Source organism: Mustelus asterias, unplaced genomic scaffold (assembly GCF_964213995.1).
Source record: "Mustelus asterias unplaced genomic scaffold, sMusAst1.hap1.1 HAP1_SCAFFOLD_2725, whole genome shotgun sequence".
NCBI lineage: Eukaryota > Metazoa > Chordata > Chondrichthyes > Carcharhiniformes > Triakidae > Mustelus > Mustelus asterias.
Genome location: NW_027592670.1, coordinates 1 through 23,173, shown reverse-complemented (window position 1 = coordinate 23,173; position 23,173 = coordinate 1). Strand labels below are relative to the sequence as shown.

The following is a 23,173-nucleotide window of genomic DNA, read 5'->3' as shown; positions in this document are numbered from 1 at the left end:
CACAGTACTGGTGGGGACGGGTCTGTCACTGTATAACACTGGGGCACAGTACTGGTGGGGACGGGTCTGTCACTGTATAACACTGGGGTACAGTACTGGTGGGGACGGGTCTGTCACTGTATAACACTGAGGCACAGTACTGGTGGGGACGGGTCTGTCACTGTATAACTGGTACAGTACTGGTGGGGACGGGTCTGTCACTGTATAACACTGGGATACAGTACTGGTGGGGACGGGTCTGTCACTGTATAACACTGGGTACAGTACTGGTGGGGATGGGTCTGTCGCTGTAGAACAGCCAGTAATCAGTTTTAAACTTGAAGTTTGTTTTTATATGCTCATGTTTTTTAAAGCTATGTAAAATACAGTACTGGTGGGGACGGGTCTGTCGCTGTATAACACTGGGGCCCAGTACTGGTGGGGACGGGTCTGTCGCTATATAACACTGGGGTACAGTACTGGTGGTGACGGGTCTGTCGCTGTATAACACTGGGGTACAATACTGGTGGGGATGGGTCTGTCGCTGTATAACACTGGGATACAGTACTGGTGGGGACAGGTCTGTCGCTGTATAACACTGGGGTACAGTACTGGTGGCGACGGGTCTGTCGCTGTATAACACTGGGATACAGTACTGGTGGGGACGGGTCTGTCGCTGTATAATGCTGGGGTACAGTACTGGTGGGGACGGGTCTGTCACTGTATAACACTGGAGTACAGTACTGGTGGGGACGGGTCTGTCACTGTATAACACTGGTTCAGTACTGGTGGGGACGGGTCTGTCACTGTATAACACTGGGGCACAGTACTGGTGGGGACGGGTCTGTCACTGTATAACACTGGGGCACAGTACTGGTGGGGACGGGTCTGTCACTGTATAACACTGGGGTACAGTACTGGTGGGGACGGGTCTGTCGCTATATAACACTGGGGTACAGTACTGGTGGTGACGGGTCTGTCACTGTATAACACTGGGGTACAGTACCTGTGGGGACAGGTCTGTCACTGTATAACACTGGGTACAGTACTGGTGTGGACGGGTCTGTCGCTGTATAACACTGGGGTACAGTACTGGTGGGGACGGGTCTGTTGCTGTATAACACTGGGGTGTACAGTACTGGTGGGGACGGGTCTGTCGCTGTATAACAATGGGCGGCACAGTAGCACAGTGGTTAGCACTACTGCTTCACAGCTCCAGGGACCTGGGTTCAATTCCCGGCTTGGGTCACTGTCTGTGTGGAGTTTGCAATTCTCCTTGTGCCTGCGTGGGTTTCCTCCGGGTGCTCCGCTTTCCTCCCACAGTCCAAAGGTGTGCGGGTTAGGTTGATTGGCCATGCTAAAATTCCCCTTAGTGTCCTGAGATGCGTAGGTTAGAGGGATTAGTGGGTAAAATATGTAGGGGTATGGGGGTAGGGCCTGGGTGGGATTGTGGTCGGTGCAGACTCGATGGGCCAAATGGCCTCTTTCTGTGCTGTAGGGTTTCTATGATTCGATGATAACACTGGGGTACAGTACTGGTGGGGACGGGTCTGTCACTGCATAACACTGGGGTACAGTACTGGTGGGGATGGGTCTGTCGCTGTATAACACTGGGGCACAGTACTGGTGGGGACGGGTCTGTCGCTGTAAAACACTGGGGTACAGTACTGGTGGGGACGGGTCTGTCGCTGTATAACACTGGGGTACAGTACTGGTGGGGACGGGTCTGTCACTGTGTATCACTGGGGTACAGTACTGGTGGGGACGGGTCTGTCGCTGTATAACACTGGGGTACAGTACTGGTGGGGATGGGTCTGTCACTGTATAACACTGGGGTACAGTACTGGTGGGACGGGTCTGTCACTGTATAACACTGGGGTACAGTACTGGTGGGACGGGTCTGTCACTGTACAACACTGGGGTACAGTACTGGTGGGGATGGGTCTGTCGCTGTATAACACTGGGGCACAGTACTGGTGGGGACGGGTCAGTCACTGTGTGACACTGGGGTACAGTACTGGTGGGGATGGGTCTGTCGCTGTATAACACTGGGGTACAGTACTGGTGGGGACGGGTCTGTCACTGTATAACACTGGGGGACAGTACTGGTGGGGATGGGTCTGTCACTGTATAACACTGGGGTACAGTACTGGTGGGGATGGGTCTGTCGCTGTATAACACTGGGGTACAGTACTGGTGGGGATGGGTCTGTCGCTGTATAACACTGGGGTACAGTACTGGTGGGGATGGGTCTGTCACTGTATAACACTGGGGTACAGTACTGGTGGGGATGGGTCTGTCACTGTATAACACTGGGGTACAGTACTGGTGGGGATGGGTCTGTCGCTGTATAACACTGGGGCACAGTACTGGTGGGGACGGGTCTGTCGCTATATAACTCTGGGGTACAGTACTGGTGGGGACGGGTCTGTCGCTGTATAACACTGGGGTACAGTACTGGTGGGGACGGGTCTGTCACTGTGTTTCACTGGGGTACAGTACTGCTGGGGACGGGTCTGTCGCTGTATAACACTGGGGTACAGTACTGGTGGGGATGGGTCTGTCACTGTATAACACTGGTGTACAGTACTGCTGGGGACGGGTCTGTCGCTGTATAACACTGGGGTACAGTACTGGTGGGGACGGGTCTGTTACTGTATGACACTGGGGTACAGTACTGGTGGGGACGGGTCTGTCACTGTATGACACTGGGGTACAGTACTGGTGGGGACGGGTCCGTCACTGTGACACTGGGGTACAGTACTGGTGGGGACGGGTCTGTCACTGTATAACACTGGGGTACAGTACTGGTGGGGATGGGTCTGTCACTGTATAACACTGGGGTACAGTACTGGTGGGGACGGGTCTGTCACTGTATAACACTGGGGTACAGTACTGCTGGGGACGGGCCTGTCACTGTATAACACTGGGGTACAGTACTGGTGGGGACGGGTCTGTCACTGTATAACACTGGGGTACAGTACTGGTGGGGACGGGTCTGTCACTGTATAACACTGGGGTACAGTACTGCTGGGGACGGGCATGTCACTGTATAACACTGGGGTACAGTACTGGTGGGGACGGGTCTGACACTATAACAAAGGGGTACAGGACTGGTGGGGATTTTCTATGCTGTTGAAGCGAATGTTTTTGACAGCCTTTGCTGCGTTGTCGCTGCCTGGCAGGGCGATGGGGTGCGGGTTTGCTCATGTCCGCTCTTTTCCTGTCTCTTTCCACTGGCTCGAGGCTGAAATCGAGCCTCTCTGATCACTGGTTTCTCTCAGCTTGTGGGCGATTGTTCAGAGAAACACCTCCTCGCATCACTCCCTCACTCCATCTACCTTCAGCACAGACAAATCCCATTGAGATTTTCTTCCTCCCTGTGAGAGGGCGATTGTGTCTGTTAAACATGGGCGGTTTGAGTGTCGATGTTTGCCGAAGGCGTTGGTGAGTGTGTGCTGTCTGCTGCAGGAGTTCACATCTGAAGGTCTGTTGACGTTGTGCAGTGTGAATTGCTGCACTCTCTCTCTCTCTCTGACTTGCTGACTATCACCCCTCACCTGCCTGGCCCCCCACCCTCGCCCAGCACCCCCCGGACCCCTGCTGTGTGCGCGTGACTGTGCCCCCATGGTATTTTCTCGTGACCAAACCGAGTGTGGCTGTTTGATTTATTTTAAACCCCTCCGCTTTGCAGCCGTGGTTTTATTTTGAGCTGGGCTGTATTTCCTGCCCTTCCTCACAGCCTCCTGAGCTGTGTGGGTTTGTACACCCTGTGGTATGTGCTGACAGGCTGTCCCTGCCTTCAGCCAGCCTCACTGTGACTCAGTGCTACGTGTTGTGAAGCTGCTGCTTTGGGCAGTGTGGTTAGTGGTGAGTGTAAACACTAACACACTGGCAGGGCCTGTCCACCAGTCTGCCATTGGTCTGGTGTTGGCAGGGTCAGGCGATATTGAACAGAACAATCCCGTCAGGCTGGTGCCTGTTTGGTGTGAACAGCAAGCTGCACCATCCACGCACAGGGACACACACACATGCATACACACTCTCTCCCCCCCCACTGTCCCCCTCCCCCCCCCACTGTCCCCCTCCCCCCCCACTGTCTCCCCCACCCCCCCCCCCCCCTCCGCGGTCCCCCCCCGTGGTCGTCGTCCCCCCCCCCCCCCCCCCGCGGTCCCCCCCCCCACGGTGTCCCCCCCCGCGGTCCCCCTCCCCCCCCCCCCCCCCCCCACGGTCCCCCTCTCCCCCCCCCCCCCCCCCCCCCCCCCCCCCACGGTCTCCCTCCCCCTCCCTCCCCCTCCCTCCCCCTCCCTCCCCCTCCCTCCCCCTCCCTCCCTCTCCCTCCCCCTCCCTCCCTCCCCCTCCCCCTCCCTCCCCCTCCCTCCCCCCCCTCCCTCCCCCTCCCTCCCCCTCCCTCCCCCCCCCTCCCCCCCCCTCCCCCCCCCCTCCCCCCCCCCCCCCCTCCCCCCCCCCTATAGCACCAACTGCAGCGGTTCAGGAGTGTAGCTCAGCACCACCACCTTGAGGGCAATTATGGATGGGTTGTAAATGCCAACCTTGCCAGTGATGCCCACAGCCCATGAATGAAGAAACGTTCCTGCCCCGTCGTGTAGGCAACGCTGAAACTGACCGCTGGTACACGAGAGCAATCCGAGTGGGCCATTCGGCCCCTTGAACCCGTTCTATCATTCAGTAAGATCGTTGCTGGTCTTCCACTGCCACACCCTCCTGCACTCGCCCCGCCTGCCTTCATGTTTTTAACGTGACAATTTATCATCGCAGCTTTGAGCACACTCAGTGTCTGAGACTCCACTGCTTCCGGGGCGGAGAATTCCTCCAAGATTCACCACCCACAGAGTGAAGAAATTGCCCCCTCCTCCATCTCAGTCCTTAGTGTCCGACCCTTTGTTCTCAGACTGTGTGCCCTTGTTCACAGCTCACAATGATTCACAGTTTCGTACTTTGCATAAGCGTTGACAGTGTGCTCTGCATACCAAGGTCGAGGTCATTAGCATCCATCAGGAAAAGCAAGTGGTTAGCACCGCTGCCTCACAGCGCCAGGGACCCGGGTTCGATTCCCGACCATAGAAACATAGAGGATAGGAGGCCATTCGGCCCTTCGAGCCTGCTCCGCTATTCATCACAGTCATGGCTGATCATCCAACTCAATAGCCTAATCCTGCTTTCTCCCCATAACCTTGGATCCCATTCACCCCCAAGTGCTATATCAGAGTCTGCACATTCTCCCCGTGTCTGCGTGGGTTTCCTCCGGGTGCTCCGGTTTCTTCCCACACTCCAAAGATGTGTGGTTTAGTTGGATTGGCCAGGGTGAATTGACCCTCGTGTCTGGGGGATTAGCAGGGTAAATATGTGGGGTTATGGGGATAGGATGGGATTGTTGTCAGTGCGGGCTCAATGGGCCAAATGGCCTCCTTCTGCACTGTAGGATTTCTATAAATACTGACCACTGGGGAACTCCACTGCAAACCTTTCTCCAGCCTGGAAAAAATCCTACAAACCTCTACTGTCTGCTTCCTGTTGCTCTGTTTGTTTAAAATATAAAGTCTATTTATTTATTATAGAATCATGGCAGTTTACAGCATGGAAACAGGCCCTTCGGCCCAACTTGTCCATGCTGCCCTTTTTTTTAAAAACCCCGAAGCTAATCCCAATTGCCCGCGTTTGCTCCATATCCCTCTATACCCATCGTACCCATGTAACTGTCTAAATGCTTTTTAAAAGACATTTAAAAGACAAAATTGTACCCGCCTCTACTACTGCCTCTGGCAGCTCGTTCCAGACACTCACCACCCTCTGTGAGAGAAAATTGCCCCTCTGGACCCTTTTGTATCTCTCCCCTCTCACCGATGCCCTCTAGTTTTAGACTCTCCTACCTTTGGGGAAAGATATTGACTATCGAGCTGATCTAGTCTCAAGTAAGGCTTACATGTACACTGCAATGAAGTTACTGTGAAATTCCCCTGGTCGCCACACTCCACCTGCTCGAGTCAATGTCCCGAACCTGCACAGCATTGGACTGTGGAAGGAAACCGGAGCACCTGGAGGAAACCCACGCAGACACGGGGAGAATGTGCAGACTCCGCACAGACAGTGACCCAAGCCGGGAATCGAACCCAGGTCCCTGGTGCTATGAGGCAACAGTGCTAACCACTGCGCCACTCCTCCCCCCTCCCCCCACAACCTTTATGCCTTGAGCAGTAACTTTTCTCATAAGTCTGTTGTGTGGCACTGTATCAAATACCTTCTGAAAGTCCATGTACACCCAATCAACAGCATTGCCCTCATCAACCCTCCCAGTTACCTCCTCAAAAAAAAACTCCAGCAAACGAGCTAAACACGGTTTTCCCTGTCGGAAGTTGAGTTTAAAAATTGGCAAGTCACGTTGCAGCTTTATAGAACCTTAGTTAGGCCGCGCTTGGAATATAGTGTTCAATTCTGGTCGCCACACTACCAGAAGGATGTGGAGGCGTTGGAGGGGGTGCAGAAAAGATTTACCAGGATGTTGCCTGTTATGGAGGGCATTAACTATAAGGAGAGGTTGGAGAAACTTGGTTTGTTCTCACTGGAACGACGGAGGTTGAGGGGCGACCTGATAGAAGTCTACAAGATTGAGAGGCATGGACAGAGTGGATAGTCAGAAGCTTTTTCCCAGGGTGGAAGAGTCAATTACTAGGGGGCACAGGTTTAAGGTGCGAGGGGCAAGGTTTAAAGGAGATGTACGAGGCAGATTTTTTTTACACAGAGGGTGGTGGGTGCCTGGAACTCGCTGCCGGGAGAGGTAGTGGAAGTGGATACGATAGTGACTTTTAAGGGGCGTCTTGACAAATACATGAATAGGATGGGAATAGTGGGATATGGTCCCTGGAAGGGTAGGGGGTTTTAGTTCAGTCGGGCAGCATGGTCGGTGCAGGCTTGGAGGGCCGAGGGGCCTGGTCCTGTGCTGTAATTTTCTTTGTCCATTTTCTTTTCTTTGTTTTATTCCGATTTGATTTATTATTTTCACCGCATCCCAATACATGTGACAAGTATTGTTTCTTGCGCGCTACACAGACAAAGCATACCGTTCATAGAGTGCAGAGGGGAGAAGGAAAGGAGAGAGTTGCAGGATATAGTGTTACAGTCACAGATAGCGTTTAGAGAAAGATCAGCTTAAAATATGGTCGGTCCGTAAGTCTGGCAGCAGGGAAGAAGCTGTTCTTGAGTCGGTTGGTACGTGACCTCAGACTTCTCCACCTTTTTCCCGATGGAAGAAGGTGGAAGAGAGAATGTCCGGGGTGTGTGGGGTCCCAGATTATGCTGGCTGCTTTTCCTGAGGCAGCGGGAAGCGTAGGCGGAGTCAGTGGATGTGAGGCTGGTTTGAGTAATGGATTGGGCTGCATTCACAACCCTTTCTTTTAGTTCAAAGTTTATTTATTAGTGTCACAAATAGGCTTACATTAACACTGCAATGAAGTTAGTGTGAAAATCCCCTAGTCGTCACACTCCAGTGCCTGTTCGGGTACACTGAGAGAATTTAGCACGGCTGATGCATCTAACCTGCACGTCTTTTGGACTGAGAGGGGAAACAGGAGCACCTGGTGGAAACCCACGCAGACACGGGGAGAATGTGCCGACTCTGCACAGAGTGACCCAAGCCGGGAATCGAACCCGGGTCCCTGGCGCTGTGAGGCAGCAGTGCTAACCACCGTGCCACCCTTGTGCTTTCTTGCGGTCTTGGTCAACCTTCTGAATGCCAAGAGACGCAACCCTCGTTTGTGTCGTCATCATCTTGGAGTCCAGAGAGCATCCTGTTAACTGTGTTCTGCCCCCCCCCCCCCCCATCCCCAAAGAACAATATATCCTTCACCCTATTCCCAATTTTCACATCTCTCAACATTGTGTGATATCCTGAATAAAAACTCCCACTCCCCGTGACGGAGCAGGGGCCAGGGACCCTCGCTGGTTAGAGCAACTCCGCTGTTTAGGGTGATTGGAAAAGTCGAAAGGTTAGATGGAGGGAAACTCTTTCTTCTGGGAGGCAGAGACCCTAAACCTTTTTTTAAAAGCATCTGGATCTGCACCTTCAGTGCTGTAAGCTACAGGGCTCTGGGCCAGGTGCAGGAAGGTGGGATGAGAAAGGGCACCTGGGGGTCCATGGGCTGACATGTTCAAGATGGGCTGAATGGCCTCCTCCTGTGCTGTCACTTTTCTATGATGCTCTGATCGAACCGAATGCCCAAGCAGGCGCAGGCGGCTGTTCCTGCCGTCCTGGGGAGAGGAGCAGGCTGCACTGTGCTGCCTCCACGGTTGAATATGCTGCCTGTGTTCACTGCCTGGGCTGAAGTCAGGCGTTTCTGGGCCAGTCTCGACTGCTGTTAGCTTTTTGAGTGTGAGCAGGGACGGGTGTCCAGGGAGGAGGAGGCTGGGTTCAGTATCTGTAACTCGCTTTGCTATTGTGGAGACATGTCAGGAACATTAAATATTTAACAAGCAACACAAGACCAACGGGATGAATGAAAGGATCGAGAGAAAACTACTAGGGCCGGTTCCCGGAAAGGACAGGTGAGGTGGGGGCACTGAAACAGATGAGGTTTTAAACATCTAACCCCAGCTGTTTCCTTTGCTACACCCTCAGGGTGGTCTGGTGGTGAGGGGAGTGGTGGGTGCCGACACACTGGCACGGGTGTATATGCGTGTATCAATCATTGGAGGGTGGCCAGGCAGGCTGAGAGGCTGGTTAATCAAGCAGACAGCACCCTGAGCTTTACCAATCGGGGCAGAGGGTACAAGAGCGAGGAGGTTGTTTTAAAACCAGCTGTCATGGTCCGTGAACTTGCAGTCAAAGCTGACAAGATGGCTGCCACAAATCATGTGACTTTCGGCATTTGGACTGCAGGGTCTCTAATTGGCCGGTTACCTCATGTGGTTAGAGCGTGGTGCTAATGACGCCAAGGTTACGGGTTCGATCCCCGTACGGGCCATTCGCTTTTATGGGCGGCAGGGTGGTTAGCGCTGCTGCCTCACAGCGCCAGGGACCCGGGTTCGATTCCAGGCTTGGGTCACACTCTGTGCGGAGTCTGCACGTTCTCCCCATGTCTGCGTGGGTATCCTCCGGGTGCTCCGGTTTCCTCCCACAGTCTGAAAGACGTTCAGGTTGGGTGGATTGGCCGTGCTAAATTGCCCCTTACTGTCAGGGGGACTAGCTAGGGAAAATATATGGGGTTACAGGGGATAGGGCCTGGGTGGGATTGTGGTTGGTGCAGACTCGATGGGCCGAATGGCCTCCTTCTGCACTGTAGGGATTCGATGATTCTCGAGACAGAATCAGGTCTCTGGTGAATGCCTGATCAGATATGGAGATAGGTGATGGTACCTTGTGTGGAATTCACACATTTGGTTGTTAAAGGATGGGCCAACACATACAGTCAATGGAGATTGCAGCCTGCCTGTCTCTGTGTTTCATACTGGGCAAAAGATAGATCAATATCAACTTCCATTGTATCACAATAACCTTCCCCGACCAAACACGGGCCTTAGAATTGTTGGACATGCGATCAAAGATTCCCGGGACAGCACCCTTACCCCGAGACCCAGGGGGTTATCAGCTGTCAGCGAATCTGAGAGTCAGACTCTGAAACTATCTGAGACGCATCAAATCGACAAGTGCTTCGCCTGCTCCACTTTCACAGTTCACCCACCAGCCAACCTCTTAGCTATTTGACGGCCAGAAACCTTGCAACCTGCTGTGAAGCTCCCCGTTCCAAGACCCCCACAATCAACTTTCAACCATCAAAACCCTTCAAGAAACCACGAGTCTGCCATGTGAGAGAGAGAACATGATCAGACAGACACTGAATTAGCTGCCATCTGAAAACGGAGACTATTCCTACCCGGATTGAAACTTTGATTTGATTTATTATTGTCACATGTACTGGGATACAGTGAAAAGTATTGTTTCTTGCGCGCTATACAGACCAAGCATACTGTTCATAGAGAAGGAAAGGAGAGAGTGCAGAATGTAGTGTTACAGTCACAGCTCGGGTGTAGAGAAAAATCAACTTAATATTTGATTTATTATTGTCACATGTAGACCACATTTGGAATACTGCGTCCAGTTCTGGTCGCCGCACTACCAGAAGGACGTGGAGGCGTTAGAGAGGGTGCAGAGAAGGTTTACCAGGATGTTGCCTGGTATGGAGGGTCTTAGCTATGAGGAGAGATTGGGTAAACTGGGATTGTTCTCCCTGGAAAGACGGAGAATGAGGGGAGATCTAATAGAGGTGTACAGGATTATGAAGGGGATAGATAGGGTGAACAGTGGGAAGCTTTTTCCCAGGTCGGAGGTGACGATCACGAGGGGTCACGGGCTCAAGGTGAGAGGGGCGAAGTATAACTCAGATATTAGAGGGATGTTTTTTACACCGAGGGTGGTGGGGGCCTGGAATGCGCTGCCAAGTAGGGTGGTGGAGGCAGGCACGCTGACATCGTTTAAGACTTACCTGGATAGTCACATGAGCAGCCTGGGAATGGAGGGATACAAACGATTGGTCTAGTTGGACCAATGAGCGGCACAGGCTTGGAGGGCCGAAGGGCCTGTTTCCTGTTCTGTACTGTTCTTTGTTCTTTGTGTTGGGATACAGTGAAAAGTATTGTTTCTTGCGTGCTGTACAGACCAAGCATACCGTTCATAAAGTACAGAGGGGAGAAGGAAAGGAGAGTGTGCAGAACGTAGCATTGCAGTTACAGCTAGGGTGTAGAGAAAGGTCGACATGATGCAAGGTGAGTCCATTCAAAAGTCTGACGGCAGCAGGGAAGAAGCTGTTCTTGAGTCGGTCGGTACGTGACCTCAGACTTTTGTATCTTTTTCCCGATGGAAGAAGGTGGAAGAGAGAATGTCCGGGGTGTGTGGGATCCTTGATCGTGTGTGTGTTGCGTGTGCGTGTTTGCATAATTCTGGGTGAGTGTGTTTGTGAATAAATTATCTTTAAACTCCTAAAAGCTTACTTCTGAATTATTTGATATGAATACACATTCCAAGGGTAAGAAAAGACGCATCTTTGCATCCAAAACAAACTGATTGTGGCCAGGAAGAGAGCAGTTACATTGATTGCAGTGTCCCTGACACTCGATGAACCATCAGTACAGCCTTGGCTGGAGTATTGTGTCGGGCGGCATGGTGGCACAGTGGTTAGCACTGCTGCCTCACAGCGCCAGGGACCCAGGTTCGATTCCCGGCTTGGGTCACTGTCTGTGTGGAGTTTGCACCTTCTCCCCATGTCTGCGTGGGTTTCCTCCGGGTGCTCCGGTTTCCTCCCACGGTCCAAAGGTGTGCAGGTTAGGGGGGGGACGAGGAGGGTAAATATGTGGGGTTATGAGATAGGACCTGGGTGAGATTGTCAGTGCAGGCTAGATGGGCAGAATGGCCTGCTTCTGCATTGTAGATTCTATGACCAACACCCTATCCAGTTGCAATAGCACTTGGGGCGAACGGGATCAAAGGTTATGGGGAGAAAGCAGGATTGGGCTATTGAGTTGGATGATCAGCCATGATGGTGATGAATGGGGGAGCAGGCTTGAAGGGCCGAATGGCCTCCTCCTGCTCCTATCTTCTATGTTTCTATGGCCGGTTCTGGTTCAGGAATGATGTGAAGGCATTGGATAGGGGGCCGAGAGGATTGTCCAGAATGGCTCCTGGGGTGAGTGGATAGATTGGAGATGTGAGGACTGATTCCCGGGGAGAAGAGACGGCCAGGAGGAGATTTAATCGAGGTGGCCAAAATCGTGAGGGGCGTGGACAGAGGAAAAACTGTTCCCACTCGTGACCAGAACGAGAGGGCACAGATTGGCAAAAGACGCAGTGGCGACACGGGGAAAAGTGTTTTCACACAGCGAGTGGTTAGGGTCTAGAATCTGATGGAAGCTGAGTTAAAAGAGAGTTTAATCTCGACTGTCATCATCCTGGGGGTTACCATTGACCCAAAACTGAACTGGACTCGCCACATAAACAGTGGCTCCAAAAGCAGGTCAGAGGCTGGGAATCCTGCGGCGAGTAACTCACCTCCTGACTCCCCAAAGCCTGTCCACCATCTACAAGGCACAAGTCAGGAGTGTGATGGAATGCTCCCCACTTGCCTGGATGGGGGCAGCTCCAACAACACTCGAGAAGCTCAACACCATCCAGGACAAAGCAGCCGCTTGATTGGCACCACATCCACAAACATCCACTCCCTCCACCACCGACGCTCAGTAGCAGCAGTGTGTACTATCTGCAAGATACACTGCAGCAACTCACCAAAGATCCTTGGACAGCACCTTCCAAACCCATCACCACTTCCATCTAGAAGGACAAGGGCAGCAGATACATGGGAACATCATCACCTGGAGGTTCCCCTCCGAGCCACTCACCATCCTGACTTGGAAATATATCGGCCGTTCCTTCACTGTCACTGGGTCAAAATCCTGGAATTCCCTCCCTAACGGCATTGTGGGCCAACCCACAGCACATGGACTGCAGCGATTCAAGAAGGCAGCTCACCACCACCTTCTCAAGGGGCAACTAGGGATGGGCAATAAATGCTGGCCAGCCAGCGGCGCCCATGTCCCACGAATGAATCAAAAGAAGCCAGTACGGCGGTGGTACAGCGTGTGGCTGAGTCAGGGGGTGAGGGGACTTGAATCCACTGTCCGCCTGACAGAAGCTGGGGAGTTTGGGCAGCATCAGCTCCAGAAGAGGCCATTTTGCCCCCTGCTGGTGTCCACTTTAAGGAACTGTATCACTGAGGGTTCCTAATGTCTGTCCTGACAGTCTGAAATGCTCCCATCAGCTGGAGTGAGGGGGGGAGTAACTGCTGCTGACTGATCAGGAGGGGGTGGGGGGGGGGGGTGTGAATGTGGGGGTGTCTCAGTCATGGTGTACCTGCCCTTGGAGTCTGAGTTCCATCAGCTAATTCCTCCCAGCCCAAGGACGGTGTAGGAGGGTTTGATATCTGCATCCGAGTGTTTGTGGTGATATCTCTGTGGGAAAGGATTATATGTTTGGTTCTTGCTTTGAAACAGGGCATGGTGTAAAGTGATTTCCTGGAAGGAGCTGAGATGATGTCCCCCTAGTGCCTTGCGGAGACCAGTCCCTGACCGATCGTGTGGAATTAATCCCTCCCTTTATCATGGTAGGTGAACTCCACTTTCTATCTCCACTGGCAGTGAGCTGGGGAGTTCTGTCTGCAAGAAGGAAAGGAGAGGGTGCAGAATGTAGTGTTACAGTCATAGCTAGGGTGTAGAGAAAGATCAACTTCATGCGAGGCAGGTCCATTCAAAAGTCTGACGGCAGCAGGGAAGAAGCTGTTCTTGAGTCGGTTGGTACGTGACCTCAGACTTTCGTATCTTTTTCCCGATGGAAGAAGGTGGAAGAGAGAATGTCCGGGTTGTGTGGGGTCCTTAATTATGCTGGCTGCTTTTCCCGAGGCAGCGGGAAGTGTAGACAGAGTCAATGGATGGGAGGCTGGTTTGTGTGATGGACTAGGCTACACTCACGACCCTTTCGTTACTTGCGGTCTTGGGCAGAGCAGAAGCCGTACCAAGCTGTGATACAACCAGAAAGAATGCTTTCTGTTTGTTTATTTATTAATTTGTCACAAGTGAGGCTTACATTGATACTGCAATGAAGTTACTGTGAAAATCCCCCAGCCGCCACACTCCGGCGCCTGTTCGGGTACACTGAGGGAGAATTTAGCATGGCCAATGCACCGAACCAGCATGTCTTTCGGACTGTGGGAGGAAACCGGGGCACCCGGAGGAAACCCACGCAGACACGGGGAGAACGTGCAGACTCCGCACAGACAGTGACCCAAGCCGGGAATCGAACCCGTGAACCTGGCGCTGTGAAGCAGCAGTGCTAACCCACTGTGCCACCCCCAATGGTGCATCTGTAAATGTTGGTGAGAGTCGTAGCTGACATGCCAAATTTCCTTTGTCTCCTGAGAAAGTCGAGGCGTTGGGAGTGATAGATTTATCCCCCTAAATAGCCCCTCTCCCCATCCTTGCACCCCACCCTCCGGACGGGGTCCCATCCTCTCCCCACGTCCCCCGTTCCTGGCCCGGTCAGTGCTCAGCTACTGAGCTGTAGTGTGCCATCGAGTCTTCTGTTCCCAGCTCAGTTTTCCGTTTGGATTTCCCACAGGACACTGGGATTTTAACTCCACTATCCCACAATGGACTCCAGTCCTTCCCTGGTGGCTGTCGCTGCTTCAGCCGTCACCGGCAGGATCCCAAAATCTTGCAGCAGTTCAGTGCTGTGCTTGGCCTCCAGGTCCGGGAGGGGCTGCCAGAGCCTCACCCTGCCTGTGCAGCGATTCGACTGAGCGGGGCATCGCGTTCTGCAGCAGGGCCTGCTGGGAAAGGAAGCAGGAGCCGGGGTTTGCTGAAACTCTGAGCGGGTTGAGTGTGGGACGGTTATCTCCGGGGGAGTTCTCGCTGCCGCAGCTTTGCAGCAGGAACTCCGAAACTCAATGATCCTGTGTTGTGTTGTGTTGAAGGAAAACTCTCTCCCGCTTTCCCCTCGCTGACCGTTCCGAAACCTGCACAGCTCCCTCAGGGAATCCCGGCTGTGCGCCTGGCTCACTCCGGTCTTTCTGTCTGACTTTCAGTGATCCGAAGCAGAGAAGGTCCCATGGGTACTCCTTGTGTCTCCGCCGTCCATGCAGGATTGACCTGTGACCTGGCTGCATGTCCAACTGGCCAATGAGCAGCTACCGGTTCATGATCACATGACTGTCGACATGGATACCGTCCTGTCAGACTTTGTCCGCTCGACGGGCGCGGAACCTGGGCTGGCTCGTGACCTGCTGGAAGGTGAGAATGTCCGGGGTGTGGCAATGGCCACCAGGGTGCTCAGTCCATGGAGGCTTACGCTGGGGTGCACAGTCTCGGGCAATCAGTGCATACTGTTCAATAAACTAATCCAAACTAGATAGCCAGGTGTCAGTCCTCAACTAAACCCACTGCCCTGTATAAATCCCAAACTAATCCCACTGCCCCGCACTCTCCCCATAGCCCAGTGTCAATCCCAAACTAATCCCACTGCCCCGCACTCTCCCCATAGCCCAGTGTCAATCCTCAACTAAACCCACTGCCCCGCACTCTCCCCATAGCCCAGTGTCAATCCTCAACTAATCCCACTGCCCCGCACTCTCCCCATAGCCCAGTGTCAATCCTCAACTAAACCCACTGCCCCGTGCTCTCCCCATAGCCCAGTGTCAATCCTCAACTAAACCCACTGCCCTGCGCTCTCCCCATAGCCCTGTATCAATCCCAAACTAATCCCACTGCCCCGCACTCTCCCCATAGCCCAGTATCAATCCCAAACTAATCCCACTGCCCCGCACTCTCCCCATAGCCCAGTGTCAATCCCAAACTAATCCCACTGCCCCGCACTCTCCCCATAGCCCAGTGTCAATCCTCAACTAAACCCACTGCCCCGCGCTCTCCCCATAGCCCTGTATCAATCCCAAACTAATCCCACTGCCCCGCGCTCTCCCCATAGCCCTGTATCAATCCCAAACTAATCCCACTGCCCCGCGCTCTCCCCATAGCCCTGTATCAATCCCAAACTAATCCCACTGCTCCGCTCTCCCCATAGCCCTGTATCAATCCCAAACTAATCCCACTGTTCCACTCTCTCCCCATAGCCCAGTATCAATCCCCAAACTAATCCCACTGCCCCGCGCTCTCCCCATGGCCTTGTATCAATCCCCAAACTAATCTCACTGCCCCTGTTCTCTCCATATCGCCCTGTATCGATCCCCAAACTAATCCCACTGCCCCACTCTCTCCATCGCCCTGTATCAATCCCAAACTAATCCCACTGTTCTGCTCTCTCCCCATAGCCCTGTATCAGTCCCCAAACTAATCTCACTGCCCCCGCTCTCTCCCCATAGCCCTGTATAAATCCCAAACTAATCCCACTGTCCCGTGCTCTCCCCATAGCCTTGTATCAATCCCCAAACTAATCTCACTGCCCCTGCTCTCTCCATATCGCCCTGTATCGATCCCCAAACTAATCCCACTTGCCCCACTCTCTCCCCATAGCCCTGCGTCAATCCCCAAACTAATCCCACTTGCTCCGCTCTCTCCCCATCGCCCTGTGTCAATCCCCAAAGTAAACCACCGCCCGTTCTGTACCTGTAGCCCTGTATCAACTGTATCAATCTCTCTCTCTCGTACTGTCTCTCTCTCACGGGAGCTGGATGTTGTCCCTGGGTGCTGCGGGTGGGGCCATGCCCTGTGTATGTTGCGATCTAGTCTAGCCCAGCCTGTGGTCAGGTGCTGTGCGTGCAGTGTTGGCCCCCCTCCCCCAGGGTGGGATACAGTCCTCCCTCCCCCAGCTGGGGGTCGGATGCTGAGCGTGCGGTGTCTGCCCCCCCTCCCCCAGGGTCGGATGCGCCCCCCCGGGGGTCAGGTGCTGTCCCTGTTGTAAAACCGGCCTCTCTTGCAGGTAAAAACTGGGACATGACGGCGGCGCTCAATGACTTTGAACAGCTCCGTCAGGTGAATGCTGGGAACTTCCCGTACTCCTTCAATGAAGGACGTGGGGTCAAAGTTCAGGACAAGGAAGCATCGAGGCTGGTGCGGTCCGTGCATCCGAGACCAGAGGACCCTGTACAAGGTAGGTGTCTGCGGCTGGGAGTTGGGACTGCGGAGGAATTGTTTCACTGAGTTGTGGGTGCTGCATTGTCCAGTTGTTTAACACTCAGACATATATTTATTTATTTATTTGTGTCACAAGTAAGGCTGACATTAACACTGCAATGAAGTTACTGTGAGAATCCCCTAGTCGCCACACTCCGGCACCTGTTCGGGTTACACCGAGGGAGAATTTAGCACGGCCAATGCACCCTAACCAGCACGTCTTTCAGACTGTGGGAGGAAACCGGAGCGCCCGGAGGAAACCCATGCAGACACGGGGAGAACGTGCAGACTCTGCACAGACAGACCACCCCCTGGGGAGAGGGTCTGGACCCCCCCCAAAAGGAGAGGGTCCGGAACACCCCTCCTGGGGAGAGGGCCCGGATCTCTCTCTCTCTCTCTCTCTTTCCCCCCCCCCCCCCCGGGGGGAGTGTCCGGATCCCCCCGCCCCCCCCCCCCCCTCGGAAAGGGTCCGGATTCTCTCCCACCCCCACCCCCGGGAGAGGGTCCGCCATTCCCCCCCCTGACAGAGGGCAACGGTGGGGATGGTGGCTGGAGGGAGAAGGTGGGGGGCGTTGGAGAGAATGGGGGAGGAGAGCTGGGGAGAATGGGGGTGTGCTGGAGAGATGGGGAAAGGGTGACACTCCAGGCGGGAGACGGTACTGGGGATCGATGGGACGGAGTGAGTTTGCCGTGCTGTTTAATGCGGATGTTTTGCTTTGAGCAGAGAAGCGGCTGACACGGGGAATCTCTCACGCGAGCTCCACCATTGTCTCTCTAGCACGCTCCCACATGTCCAACAACAGCGGCAGTGAGCATTCACTGGAGACCCCCATCTGTACCTTCCAGCTGCCTGACCTGACTGTGTACCGAGAGGACTTCAGAAACTTCATCGAGAGGGACCTGATCGAGCAGTCCATGTTGGTCGCACTGGAACAGGCTGGTAAAGATCGCCACCTTCCAGGCTTTATTACAGTTTATTTATTAGATTTATTATTATTGTCACAGGTAGGCTTACATTAACACTGCAATGAAGTTACTGATAAAATCCCTGAGTCGCCACACTCCGGCACCTGTTCAGGTTACACTGAGGGAGAATTTATCACGGCCAATGCACCCTAAACAGCACGTCTTTTGGACTGTGGGAGGAAACCACAGGGCACAGAGTAGGGACAGCACGGTGGCACAGTGGGTTAGCACTGCTGCCTCACAGCGCCAGGGACCCGGGTTCGATTCCCGGGGGCACGGTGGCACAGTGGTTAGCACTGCTGCCTCACAGCGCCAGGGACCCGGGTTCGATTCCCGGCTTGGGTCACTGTCTGTGCGGGGTCTGCACATTCTCCCCGTGTCTGCGTGGGTTTCCTCCGGGTGCTCCGGTTTCCCCCCTCAGTCTGAAAAAAAATGTGCGGGTTCGGTGGATTGGCCGTGCTAAATTGCCCCTTAGTGTCAGGGGGACTAGCAGGGTAAATGCATGGGGTTGTGGAATTAGGGCCTGGGCGGGATTGTGGTCAGTACAGGCCCGATGGGCCAAATGGCTTCCTTCTGCACCGTAGGGATTCTATGATCACCCAGAGGAAACCCACGCAGACATGGGGAGAACGTGCAAACTCCACACAGACAGTGACCCACCTGGGTCCCTGATGCTGTGCTATTTACTGTGCCGCCTAGTCAGTGACCCACGGTGGGCGGGGCAGGGGGGGAGCGGGTGCTGCCAGCTTTGACCTGGTTCTTGTTTCCGGCTCTCTTGCCGCCTTGCTGGGTGTGGGCAGCTGTTGTGACCTGCTGAGTGTGTGTGCGCGCTGCGCCGGTCTCTGTGAATGAGGCAGCTTCTCCCAGGTAACTGATCCCTCGCCACGCATCCCGACACAATCCACTCGGGAGAAATGGCACTGCAGCGAAGGCCAGCAAGTGAAACCCAAGCCCAGTGTTTGTTACTGGAGCCCACGGATTGAATTCCTGATTGAGTCAACAAGCCAGCTGCAGTTTCAGGCTCAGGGTCTGTACCACGTCCTGTCACCCTGCCGGCTCAGAGCACCAATCTCACACCATACATCCTTCTAAAGCACCCTGAATCAGGCATTGCAGTTACATACAGAGGGTAAAGCTCCCTCTACACTGTCCCCATCAAACACTCCCAGGACAGGTACAGCACGGGGTTAGATACAGAGTAAAGCTCCCTCTACACTGTCCCCCATCAAACACTCCCAGGACAGGTACAGCACAGGGTTAGATACAGAGTAAAGCTCCCTCTACACTGTCCCCCATCAAACACTCCCAGGGCAGGTACAGCACGGGGTTAGATACAGGGTAAAGCTCCCTCTACACTGTCCCCCATCAAACACTCCCAGGACAGGTACAGCACGGGGTTAGATACAGAGTAAAGCTCCCTCTACACTGTCCCCCATCAAACACTCCCAGGGCAGGTACAGCACGGGGTTAGATACAGGGTAAAGCTCCCTCTACACTGTCCCCCATCAAACACTCCCAGGACAGGTACAGCACAGGGTGAGGTACAGAGTAAAGCTCCCTCTACACTGTCCCCCATCAAACACTCCCAGGACAGGTATGGCACGGGGTTAGATACAGAGTAAAGCTCCCTCTACACTGTCCCCATCAAACACTCCCAGGACAGGTACAGCACGGGGTTAGATACAGAGTAAAGCTCCCTCTACACTGTCCCCATCAAACACTCCCAGGACAGGTACAGCACGGGGTTAGATACAGAGTAAAGCTCCCTCTACACTGTCCCCATCAAACACTCCCAGGACAGGTACAGCACGGGGTTAGATACAGAGTAAAGCTCTCTCTACACTGTCCCCCATCAAACACTCCCAGGACAGGTACAGCACGGGGTTAGATACCGAGTAAAGCTCCCTCTACACTGTCCCCATCAAACACTCCCAGGACAGGTACAGTCTGTGGTACAAAAGTCTGAGGTCACGTACCAACTGACTCATAAACAGCTTCTTCCCTGCTGACATCGGACATTTGAATGGACCTTTGTCCTTTGAAAGTTGATCTTTCTCTACACCCTAGCTATGACTGTATCACTGTATTCTGCACTCTCTCCTTTCCTTCTCTATGAACGGTATGCTTTGTCTGTATAGCGCACAAGAAACAATACTTTTCACTGTATACTAATACCTGTGACAATAATAAATCAAATCCAATCAGTGAACATGTTTAGTATACAGTGAAAAGTATTGTTTCTTGCCTGCTGTACAGACAAAGCATACCGTTCATAGAGAAGGTAAGGAGCGAGTGCAGAATGTAGTGTTACAGTCATAGCTCGAGTGTAGGGAAAGATCAACTTAATGCAAGATAGGTCCAATCAAAAGTCTGATGGCAGCAGGGAAGAAGCTGTTCTTGAGTCGGTTGGTACGTGACCTCAGACTTTTGTATCTTTTTCCTGACGGAAGAAGGTGGAAGAGAGAATGTCCGGAGTGCGTGGGGTCCTTAATTATGCTGGCTACTTTGCCGAGGGAGCGGGAAGTGTAAACAGAGTCAATGGATTTGAGGCTGGTTTGTGTGATGGGAGATGAGTGTGTGATTGGCGAGAGTGCGATAGCGCTGGAGGGAGAGGCGCACAGTCTGAGTAAAGGTGGCGTTCAGACAGATTATTTTCCTTTCTTGTTCCCCTCAGGCCGTCTGAATTGGTGGGCAAACGTTGATGCCGTCTGCCAACGTTTGTTGCCCCTTGCAACCACTGGTGATGGCAACTGTCTGCTTCACGCTGCTTCTTTAGGTAAGTAGTATTTTGCCATCCAAAGATCTCTGGAACAGCTTGATCAGTCTCTAGTCTGTAACCGTCACTCTCTGGAACAGCTCGATCAGACTCCAGTCTGTAACCGTCACTCTCTGGAACAGCTCGATCGGACACCAGTCTGTACCCGTCACTCTCTGGAACAGCTCGATCAGTCTCCAGTCTGTAACCGTCACTCTCTGGAACAGCTCGATCAGACTCCAGTCTGTACCCGTCACTCTCTGGAACAGCTCGATCAGACGCCAGTCTGTAACCGTCACTCTCTGGAACAGCTCGATCAGTCTCCAGTCTGTACCCGTCACTCTCTGGAACAGCTCGATCAGTCTCCAGTCTGTAACCGTCACTCTCTGGAACAGCTCGATCAGTCTCCAGTCTGTACCCGTCACTCTCTGGAACAGCTCGATCAGTCTCCAGTCTGTACCCGTCACTCTCTGGAACAGCTCGATCGGACACCAGTCTGTACCCGTCACTCTCTGGAACAGCTCGATCAGTCTCCAGTCTGTACCCGTCACTCTCTGGAACAGCTCGATCGGACACCAGTCTGTACCCGTCACTCTCTGGAACAGCTCGATCAGTCTCTAGTCTGTAACCGTCACTCTCTGGAACAGCTCGATCAGACTCCAGTCTGTAACCGTCACTCTCTGGAACAGCTCGATCAGTCTCCAGTCTGTAACCGTCACTCTCTGGAACAGCTCGATCAGACTCCAGTCTGTAACCGTCACTCTCTGGAACAGCTCGATCAGACTCCAGTCTGTAACCGTCACTCTCTGGAACAGCTCGATCAGACTCCAGTCTGTAACCGTCACTCTCTGGAACAGCTCGATCAGACTCCAGTCTGTAACCGTCACTCTCTGGAACAGCTCGATCAGTCTCCAGTCTGTACCCGTCACTCTCTGGAACAGCTCGATCAGTCTCCAGTCTGTACCCGTCACTCTCTGGAACAGCTCGATCAGTCTCCAGTCTGTACCCGTCACTCTCTCGAACAGCTCGATCGGACACCAGTCTGTACCCGTCACTCTCTGGAACAGCTCGATCAGTCTCCAGTCTGTAACCGTCACTCTCTGGAACAGCTCGATCAGTCTCCAGTCTGTAACCGTCACTCTCTGGAACAGCTCGATCAGACTCCAGTCTGTAACCGTCACTCTCTGGAACAGCTCGATCAGACTCCAGTCTGTAACCGTCACTCTCTGGAACAGCTCGATCAGTCTCCAGTCTGTAACCGTCACTCTCTGGAACAGCTCGATCAGACTCCAGTCTGTAACCGTCACTCTCTGGAACAGCTCGATCAGACTCCAGTCTGTAACCGTCACTCTCTGGAACAGCTCGATCAGACTCCAGTCTGTAACCGTCACTCTCTGGAACAGCTCGATCAGACTCCAGTCTCTAATTTAATTTGATTTATTATTGTCACATGTATTAGCATACAGTGAAAAGTATTGTTTCTTGCGTGCTATACAGACAAAACACACCGTTCATAGAGAAGGAAAGGAGAGGGTGCAGAATGTAGTGTTACAGTCACAGCTAGGGTGTAGAGAAAGATCAACTTAATGCGAGGTAGGTCCATTCAAAAGTCTGACGGCAGCAGGGAAGAAGCTGTTTTTGAGTCGGTTGGTACGTGACCTCAGACTTTTGTATCTTTTTCCCGACGGAAGAAGGTGGAAGAGAGAATGTCCGGGGTGCGTGGGGTCCTGGATTATGCTGGCTGCTTTGCCGAGGCAGCGGGAAGTGTAGACAGAGTCAATGGATGGGAGGCTGGTTTGTGTGATGGATTGGGCTACATTCACGACCTTTATAGCTCCTTGCGGTCTTGGGCAGAGCAGGAGCCCAGACCAAGCTGTGATACAACCAGAAAGGATGCTTTCTATGGTGCATCTGTAAAAGCTGGAGAGAGTCGTAGCTGACATGCCAAATTTCCTTAGTCTACTGAGAAAGAGGCATTGGTGGGGCTTTCTTAACTATAGTGTCGGCATGGGGGGACCAGGACAGGTTGTTGGTGATCTGGACACTGTGGTAATCGAGTGATAATCCTCTCTTGAATATTTCGATCAGTCTCCAGTGTGGGACGCTGGATCTCGAGGCATTCGATGAGGCTTTGACATGTTGTGCTGTGGTTTCTACACAGGGATGTGGGGATTCCATGATCGGGACCTGATGTTAAGGAAGGCTCTTTATTCGATGATGGAAAAAGGGGCAGAGAAGGAGGCTTTGAAACGCAGATGGCGGTGGCAACAAACGCAACAGAACAAGGAGGTAAATGAGCGGCCGAACTTCCCAAACACTTCCTCCCATTCCTCTTCTCGCCATCTCTCATCCTGCGCTCCGTGCCGTGAGAATGGTGAGGCTTCGTGCCCCCTGTCAAGGAGCGAGGTTCTGGCAGCTGCTTGACTGGGTCTCTCTTCCTTTGCAGTCTGGTCTGCTTTACACCGAGGAAGAGTGGCAGAAGGAATGGAACGAGCTGATAAAACTGGCATCCAGTGAGCCTCGAATCCATTACGGAACCAACGGGAGCGGCTGTGGAGGGTGAGGAGGGGGGGGGAACGAGGGTGAGGAGGAGGGGGATTGGGAGGGGAAGGGAGGAGGAGGGGAGGGGTGGGTGTGGGGAATGGGAGGCAGAGGGAGGGTATGGGTTTAGGGCGGCACGGTGGCACAGTGGGTTAGCGCTGCTGCCTCACAGGGCCAGGGACCTGGGTTCGATTCCCGGCCTCGGGTCACTGTCTGTGTGGAGTCTGCACGTTCTCCCCGTGTCTGCGTGGG

General features: G+C 53.5%; 1 protein-coding gene and 1 non-coding gene across 2 annotated transcripts in view; both read left to right on the top strand.

Moving 5' to 3' along the window:
• Window positions 1-22,939, top strand: part of LOC144489965 (OTU domain-containing protein 7B-like) — a gene marked incomplete at its 3' end in the record, with an annotated part of 39,526 nt that extends 16,587 nt beyond the window's left edge. Inside the window, exons 2-8 of the mRNA XM_078207797.1 lie at window positions 13,033-13,142; window positions 14,619-14,823; window positions 16,466-16,636; window positions 17,384-17,599; window positions 20,300-20,401; window positions 22,542-22,669; window positions 22,827-22,939. Coding sequence (XP_078063923.1) covers window positions 14,739-14,823; window positions 16,466-16,636; window positions 17,384-17,599; window positions 20,300-20,401; window positions 22,542-22,669; window positions 22,827-22,939 — 815 coding nt within the window. The remainder of the gene's footprint in view (window positions 1-13,032; window positions 13,143-14,618; window positions 14,824-16,465; window positions 16,637-17,383; window positions 17,600-20,299; window positions 20,402-22,541; window positions 22,670-22,826) is intronic.
• Window positions 8,884-8,957, top strand: trnai-aau (transfer RNA isoleucine (anticodon AAU)). The gene has a single exon. It is a non-coding gene; the product is annotated as a tRNA-Ile (tRNA).
• Window positions 22,940-23,173: the final 234 nt, after the last annotated feature.